Source organism: Myotis davidii, unplaced genomic scaffold (genome assembly GCF_000327345.1).
Source record: "Myotis davidii unplaced genomic scaffold, ASM32734v1 scaffold223, whole genome shotgun sequence".
NCBI lineage: Eukaryota > Metazoa > Chordata > Mammalia > Chiroptera > Vespertilionidae > Myotis > Myotis davidii.
The window spans coordinates 3,843,103-3,851,718 of record NW_006294609.1 but is presented as its reverse complement, the minus strand read 5'-3'; the positions used below and the strand labels follow the sequence as shown (position 1 = coordinate 3,851,718).

Below are 8,616 nucleotides of genomic sequence, written 5' to 3'. Positions count from 1 at the left end.
ACAGTGCTTGGCTTCCTTCTACATTGTCTTCAGTCTTCACTGGGTGCCTGTGTATGCAAATTAACCGCCATCTTTGTTGGGTTAATTTGCATGCTTTTCTGATTGGCTGGTGGGAGTAGCAAAGGTATGGTCAATTAGCATCTTCATCTTTTATTGTGTAGGTAGGATACATATATAATTTACTTGTTTGTTTGTTTATTTATTTTACAGAGAAGAAGGGAGAGGGAGAGTTAGAAACATCGATCAGCTGCCTCCTGCACACCCCCTACTGGGGATGTGCCTGCAACCAAGGTACATGCCCTTGATTGGAATCGAACCTGGGACCCTTGAGTCTGCAGGCCGACGCTCTAGCCACTGAGCCAAACTGGTTAGGGCTTAAATTCTTATTTAATTCCTCATGTATAAGGGTGCATTATGATTTTATATCCCATATCAATTTTTTCTTAGGAAGCCATGACTGTATTGGGGTTTGCCCTATAAAAATTCCTTTGGTTTGGAAGTTTAATGAAGACCAAGTTCTTACTTGGAAGGGTGGTATGGTGGAAACATCACTAGACCTAGAGTTGGTCTGGCCTAGTGTCCTTACAAGCTCTGGCTTTGGAGCAAGTCTCCTGTAATATGGAGGTGACTGTCTAACCTTATAGAATTGTTGAGGATTAACTGGAAATGCAAAGTCCCTTAGTGTAGTATCCAGCACATGGGAAGTGCTTGGCAGATGATAGCCACAACTAATATATAATTCTATTTGATGGACATTGAAAATAGGGAAGTAGATATTTATGCTATTGGCTGATATGGCCATTTTTAAGAAGTATATACAGTGTTCATTTGGACTACCAAAACCCATTTTGAGATCTTTATCTTCTATTAGACATTTGTCTTCAACTTGAAATTTAAGAGTAATTCTGTCTTTTTACAAATAGGGAATTAACTCCAGTAAAGCCTTTTGGAAATAGGTATGTAGTCTGGAGTGTATGTTTGATTCTAATGCCACAAGTCAATAGTACTTAGGATTTATACACACTTAATTTATGAAACAGATATTGAGTACTGGCCATGAGCATGTACTCTGAAGAGCAAGTGGTGTGTTCTTGGGGTGTGCATTCTATCCTGGGTCCAGGTGAAGAGGTAGAAGTGAACTTGCAATTACAATACAAAGTACAGTGTGTGCTGGGTCTGACTGGCTGTAGAGCATTTCAGAGAAGGAAAAGCAGGCTTGTGAGGAGAGGAGAGGCTTGAAGGACGCGCAGGTATTTGCCAGTTGGTAGAAGATGGTTTGGGTGGAATGTCTATCGTTTTACTCCTTGAGCTAATTGTAGGGGATTTTAAAAGCTTTGGGGCTAAAAAAAAAAAAAAAAAAAAAGCTTTGGGGCCTTGTTGCTTTTAATGATCAATGTTCTTCAAATATAAAATATACTGAGTTCTAGAAAAATTCCACATTAAGAATAAGTTTTCATTGTTAGCAGTATTTCTCTTTACTAAAACACTGTGCAGTCCTACTCAGGACAGACAGAATAAGAGAAAACTACCATAAACTACATCTAAAGGTGATAATGGGAAGCCTCCAAAACCAGTAAAATTCATGTTCGTAACATTGAATACGATGACATTGATTTACTATGATAGCATTTATATAAAAACTATAGCCTGAACTCAATATAGGTGTAAGTCAATTTTTACATAGACTCCTGAAAAATAGAGTGGGCTCTTCATTCACAAATGTGGGGCTCTGCTGGAAACGATTCAGGTTGAAACCAGAAGTTTCTAGGAGTCCCCTCCAAGCCAAAAATAAAATTTTCTGCTGGGCAGTCTGCCCAAGTTTCTGGCTGACTTGTGGTAAAATCACTAATGAATGGGGTTTTCTGGCCAGTGAATCAAGGAACACATCATCTTTCCACCAGGAGTGTTTCTTGAATTCTCTAATATGTGTGTGTTTAGGGAGAAAGAAAAATTGCTATAGAAAAAGCACTTTTTGTTGCTCAGTTGCTGTTGTGTTATATATGCATTTGTTTTGTATCTTCCCTCAAAAGTTATTACTATGTTTTTCCTTTAATTGCTTTTGTTTTATAATTTGATCAAGAGACTGGCTAGTCATTTAGTTCATTTACATATTTTGGGGTTTAAAGTAGTGATTTGGCCAAAGCTATAGAACCAATACAGAAACTTGGGGCTCCTGGCTCCAAGTCCAGTGCTCTTACTTTCTTTTTGTGTGTTTCAAGAATTTGATCCTTTCTTATTCATTATCTTTCTGTCTTTTTTTTAAATTAAATCTTTATTGTTCAGATTATTACAGTTCCTCTTTTTTTCCCCCATAGCTCTCCTCCACCCAGTTCCCACCCCACCCTCTGCCCTTACCCCTCCCACTGTCCTCATCCATAGGTGTGCGATTTTTGTCCAGTCTCTTCCTGCACCCTCACACCCCTTTCCCCCCAAGAATTGTCAGTCCACTCCCTTTCTATGCCCCTGGTTCTATTATATTCACCAGTTTACTCGGTTCATCAGATTTTTTATTCACTTGGTTTTTAGATTCATTTGTTGATAGATAATGTATTTGCTGTTCATAATTTTTATCTTTACCTTTTTCTTCTTCCTCTTCTTAAAGAATACCTTTCAGCATTTCATATAATACTGGTTTGGTTCATTATCTTTCATTGAAAGAAAAAAATACACTTCTACACAGTTTAATTCTGCTCAAAACCTGTTTCTTCAGAAAATTGCAGGGTTTCGGTGACTATTCAGGCCGTAGGATGGCTTCGCCTCTAGGACAATGTTTCTCAAACGTGGACACAGCCCTTTATAATGGGAAAAAATTCTCAACAAATGTCAGGTTTTTTTACTTGTAATTTTGATCACTCTGTAATGTTACTTAGGTATTACAGAACAAAGCTAGGTACAAACCTGTTAAACCTGTTGCTCCTATTCAGCTATTAAGCCAAATGATTTTGTAATTTGAATAGGAATAAAGCCTCCAAAACCAATAACATTTAAGTTAGCAACATTGATTTAATCTGATGGATTTTGTGGTTTTGCTAATACTAAATCACTTTTTATTGGCTTTAATGGTAGAAAGGTGCAGGCTTGTATTCTATATTTAGTCTGGTCCTGTGTTTTTGCTTCATTCCTAACGCTAATGCAAAGAATGCCTGCTTTATTTCCTACTACTACTTACCGGCCGATAAAATGAACCATTACTGGCCAGAGGTGAGAGCTTGTGCTTCGTTTTGATAGTGAGTAGACCTCAGAGTGCTCTGATGTGGGTACTTGTGAGTTTAGGATACCTGGTGCTGTGCTATGATTTCTTTCTCCCTTTGCTCATGTTTTATCTGTTCAAATTACCTGGAAACCTTTCTCACAGCACAAGCAGACATCCTTTGCCCTGTAGAGGCATAATTGTATTTAAAAATACAGAAATTGCACTGCCAAATATGTTTAACAAGCCTACATTGTGTTTTTTGATGTGAAAACACTTAAAAATTTTCATGGATAAATCTGGGGCCTGCAGAAATACCCATGGTCCTCTTAAAAACACTGATTTGGAGGGGGATGAAGGTCTGAGCAATTCCAATCTTGCATTATAAAACGGAGTTCTTAGAAACATCTCAGTGACGGGACAATCTTTGAAATCTGCTTTGCACATACTAATTTATTTATAAGGCTAGAAAAGAAGAGACAGGAGGCAAAAAGAGCTGGTCTGGTGGGCGGGCTGTAGGTGCTTGGATGGCTTGGATGCAGAACTGAGGCCTCAAGCCACAGGGAGTCTGAATTCAGCAGGTAGTAAAAGAGAAACCTTTCTAACCATACTCTCACACACAGTATCCTGAACAAGTCTTAACTTTGTATAGAAGGTGGCACTGAATCATCTCTGAAATCCTGGCTAAGATTTAGGATTCTAATTAGGCATTAAAACCATGTTCTTTATAAAAGTCCTGAAAATAAAGCCACTCAAAAAGCTAGTTAAACTATTATTTTACCTCCTTCTTACCTAAAGTTTGTATCTTTTGAGATATTTTTAACTTTTACATGAAATTGTATTTTGACTTTGATTACTAATTGGAGTTTTTCTCCCCTACAGTAAGAGGGTCCAAGCCTGGTAAGAATGTCCAGCTACAGGAGAATGAAATCAGAGGACTGTGCTTAAAATCTCGAGAGATCTTTCTCAGCCAGCCTATCCTACTAGAACTTGAAGCACCACTCAAAATATGTGGTAAGTCTTGGAACACTAACATGGTTATGTGATTGAGATTGATTAACTGAGGCAAAGATATATACTAGTAGATTACCTTATATTAGCCAGCATAATCATTTGCTATTTATGAATAACCTGGAACTACTTAAAACTAAACTAAGTAATTACAGCTCTAGAATCAATACTTCTAATGGGCTTAGTTTACTTAGATGTGCTTCAGATTTTCTAAAAATTATTTTGCTGAAAGAATTATAAACATTGAAAAAGGGAAGGAATGAAACAGAAGGAGAGCTAAGAAAAGATCTGAACTATATGAATATATAGGAATTACATTCAAGCTTAAAGTAGAATTGGTTATGCCTAAAAATAGACCTCCCTTGGTGCCGCTTTATAGTTCTACTTTTTTTCCTACATGATAGAACTATAATGTAGTTCTGTATAAGATAATCTGTATAAGAACTAAATTTTGAGTAATGTTATAGTCTTGTAGCATATTTGACTACATTGATAAAGCAAGTAAATGCTCTTTAGCATTATCTATGAGGGGGGGAGTTGATAGCTGAATGCATTGAAGGGTGGACTGAGTGTGTATCTTTGTTCACATGAGGCCAGAACTCACTGGGAGTGCAGTGGTTCTGCTGACACAGTATGGGGAGACTCAACTGTCAGAGATCTGATATTGATCAGGGACCTGAAAGGAAAACAATGTTACTTGGCAAGAAGGCCTGCCTACGCATTCGTAATCTTTCCACAAAATTAATTAATTAGTTGAGTTTTGTGTGGGATTCTGGACATACACATACCCTTAAATTTTTTATTAAGCTTAATTGAACTAATAAGGTAGAAGATTGGAAATTAGTGTTAGCTATCAAATTTTAACTGTCCTTATTAGAGGCATTGCCACTGTACAATGAATGTTTAAAGAATGTCTTCCCAAAGCTTTGTTAATGCACTACAAGTATAAAGACACTGTGTAACAAAACCCTTGCTTCTAGGTGATATCCATGGGCAATACTATGACTTGCTTCGACTCTTTGAGTACGGTGGTTTCCCGCCAGAAAGCAACTACCTGTTTCTTGGGGACTATGTGGACAGGGGGAAGCAGTCACTGGAGACTATCTGCCTCTTACTGGCATACAAAATCAAATATCCCGAGAATTTTTTTCTTCTTAGAGGAAACCACGAATGTGCCAGCATCAATAGAATTTACGGATTTTATGATGAATGTAAGTACTTCTATATCTAAGGAAGGGTTACCGAAATTGAGTTACTTGGTCATAAACTGATATAGTTCTGTTGATACAATCTCTCATTTCCTATTTCATCAACTTTTTTTTATCTTAGTATTTTCTTGTTTTGGGGGGTGGTGGGGTAGATGGATATTCACAGCTAACTTAAGAAAGGATTCTTGCCCTAATGGGTTTGGCTCAGTGGATAGAGCGTCGGCCTGTAGACTAAAGGGATCCTAGGTTGGATTCCAGTCAAGGGCACATGCCTGGGTTGCAGGCTTGGTCCTCAGTAGGTGGCGTGCAGGAGGCAGCCAATCAATTATTCCAGTGGTTCTCAACCTTCCTAATGCCATGACCCTTTACTACAGTTCCTCATGTTATGGTGACCCCCAACCATAAAATTATTTTCGTTGCTAGTTCATAACTAATTTTGCTACTGTTATGAATCGTAATGTAAATATCTGATATGCAGGATGTATTTTCATTGTTACAAATTGAACATAAGTAAAGCATAGTGATTAATCACAAAAACAATATGTAATTATATATGTGTTTTCTGATGGTCTTAGGTGACCCCTGTGAAAGGGTTGTTTGACCCCCAAAGGGGTCGTCACCCACAGGTTGAGAACCGCTGAACTATTCTTTCTCAACATTGATGTTTCTATCCTTCCTTCCTCTCTGAAGTCAATAAAAAATGTTTTTCTTAAAAAGGATTTCTTTTACACAACTGTTATCTCAGCGAGTACTTTGAAGTTTTCATTGAAGTTCAAATCCAGATGATCTCTTTGTTGTGACATATATCCTAGTGTGAGAATATTAGCTACATCACTTTCAGTTTCTATTTAATGCAAAGGCCTTTAAAAATGATTTAGAAGGTCAGCATTGGTTTGGTCATTAAGAAGACTCAATTATTGATCTTGTATTCAAGCTGCCCCCATCCCATTAGGCAGGTATATTTTGCCACCTAGTCTTCTTGTGGACATAAAAGTGTCCTTGGCATAAATGGCTTTCATTTGATGGTTTGTAGACTTTTAAAACAATTATTGATATTTTATTAAATTTTTACTGTAAATTTTATTAAGGTGATGTTTTATTCAAATGTAGATTTCTCATGAAGCAATTTAAAAACTGCTACCTTAAGTGATAGATTTATTTCCCAAGTATATCCAGGACTCTGTACTATTTTCTTTCTGTCCTTATGACTGCGGTACTGGTAAGGCTGAGGTATTTGTTGTTGGATAAAATGTGAATTGTGTGTCACCCTTTCTGCTATCTTTTATTTTTTATTGATTTCAGAGAGAAAGGGAGAGAGAGATAGAAACATCAGTGATGAGAGAGAATCATTGATTGGCTGCCTCCTGCACATCCCCCACTGGGGATCGAGCCTGCAAACTGGGCATATGCCCTGACTGAGAACCAAACCATGATCTGGTTCATAGATCAATGTTCAACCACTGAGCTTTCTGATATGTAATAATAGGAAACTGCATTAGGGATTCTGGCTCAGAATCCCAGGATTTGAAAGCCTGCAGAGACGTTGGCAATTACCCAAGCCAAACCTTTCTGGAGCCAGATGTTCCTAGTGGTCTGAAGTGGCCTTGGGCAATGGGGGTTGCGGGATGTAGAGAAATAGAAGAGAAAGCAGGGGCTCAGGACTTAGTTAAGATGCTCAGAGACAACAGGAGGGAAAATCCTAATTTTTAATAGAACAGCCAACAACGATAGCAAAGAAACTTGCAGGAGATGCTGGAATGTGTTGCATGACTAAGGAATCAAGGAGCAAAGGAGACTTCAGAAAGGATGAGAGTTGTTGGCATTGGCAAATGCAGCATATGGGCAAAGGAAAGATCTAAGGGAGCCCTGGGTGGTCATTCAAAGAGCGCTTCCTAATCCTGTCCAAGGGATTTTTTAAAAATAAATTTTTGTATTGATTTTAGGGAGTACGGGAGAGGTAAAGAGAGAGAGAAACTTCAGTGATGAGAGAGAATCATTGGTCAGCTGCCTCCTGCATGCCCCACACGGGATCAAGCCCGAAACCCAGGCATGTGCCCTGACCATGAATTAAACCATGACCTCCTGGTTTATAGGTCGACGCTCAACCACAGTCATGCTGGCCATGCATCAGTCTCTTTAACCATCCTAAAATTTTCACAGGTAAAAGAAGATATAACATTAAACTATGGAAAACTTTCACAGACTGCTTTAACTGTTTACCGATAGCAGCCATCGTGGATGAGAAAATATTTTGCTGTCATGGAGGTATGTGGGCTGATTTTAATTCCAAATGGAACTGTAGGGTTTTTTATCCCTTCTAAATGGTATATTTTGACATTTTTGAGTTATCAGTGGGATGACTTCTTCTGTCAGATAACTCTTATTGATCATTAGTCCACTTTGGCACATCCAGGATTATTTGGATAGAAGTCTGAAGTAAGCAATTTATTTGTTACAGGGAATTCTAGATTCTGTAACAGTTTGATTTGAAAACAGAACAAAATATTTTTAAATATAAAATGCACAGCAGTTAACATTGCTGGACCATAGATCTAGAATACCGAAAACGTCAATAGACTTTCCCTGGGTAGTTTTTTATCCTTTCAAAAGAGGATTTTAATTTCATATATATTTTAGTATATGGAACTGTTTCCATATACTGTGCTCACAGATTAGTGCTTAAAATAAATTCCAGTGCTAATTCAGTTTTTGGTTTTTTGTTTTTTTACCCAAAGCTTAGTAAGAAAACAAATCCATAGATTTAATTTAAGACTTCGCCATTGAGTCTCTCTGAAGTGGTTTTCTTTAAATTTTTCTTATTTAATAGGTTTATCACCAGATCTTCAATCTATGGAGCAGATTCGGCGAATTATGCGACCAACTGATGTACCAGATCAAGGTCTTCTTTGTGATCTTTTGTGGTCTGACCCCGATAAAGATGTCTTAGGCTGGGGTGAAAATGACAGAGGAGTGTCCTTCACATTTGGTGCAGAAGTGGTTGCAAAATTTCTCCATAAGCATGATTTGGATCTTATATGTAGAGCCCATCAGGTATTGATTTTGAATTTTACATGTACACTTAAGAGCATGTGTGTGAGCACAGATTCTCCTTGTTGATTTTGGTGGGTAGGTATTGCTTGTTTATACAAAATGTCTCTGGAAGTTGACCTGCAGCATATCAGGCTCAATGGGAAACTAAGAGCAGTT

The 8,616-nt window shown here is 37.8% G+C and overlaps 1 protein-coding gene across 1 annotated transcript in view; it reads left to right on the top strand.

Annotated features, from left to right (window-relative positions):
• Nucleotides 1–4,052: 4,052 nt before the first annotated feature.
• The window catches only part of PPP1CC (protein phosphatase 1, catalytic subunit, gamma isozyme), a 6,868-nt gene continuing 2,304 nt past the window's right edge, over nucleotides 4,053–8,616 (top strand). The window contains exons 1-4 of the mRNA XM_015567350.1: nucleotides 4,053–4,204; nucleotides 5,182–5,412; nucleotides 7,570–7,674; nucleotides 8,237–8,460. Of these exons, the coding sequence (XP_015422836.1) occupies nucleotides 8,260–8,460 (201 nt within the window). The 5' untranslated portion in view covers nucleotides 4,053–4,204; nucleotides 5,182–5,412; nucleotides 7,570–7,674; nucleotides 8,237–8,259. The remainder of the gene's footprint in view (nucleotides 4,205–5,181; nucleotides 5,413–7,569; nucleotides 7,675–8,236; nucleotides 8,461–8,616) is intronic.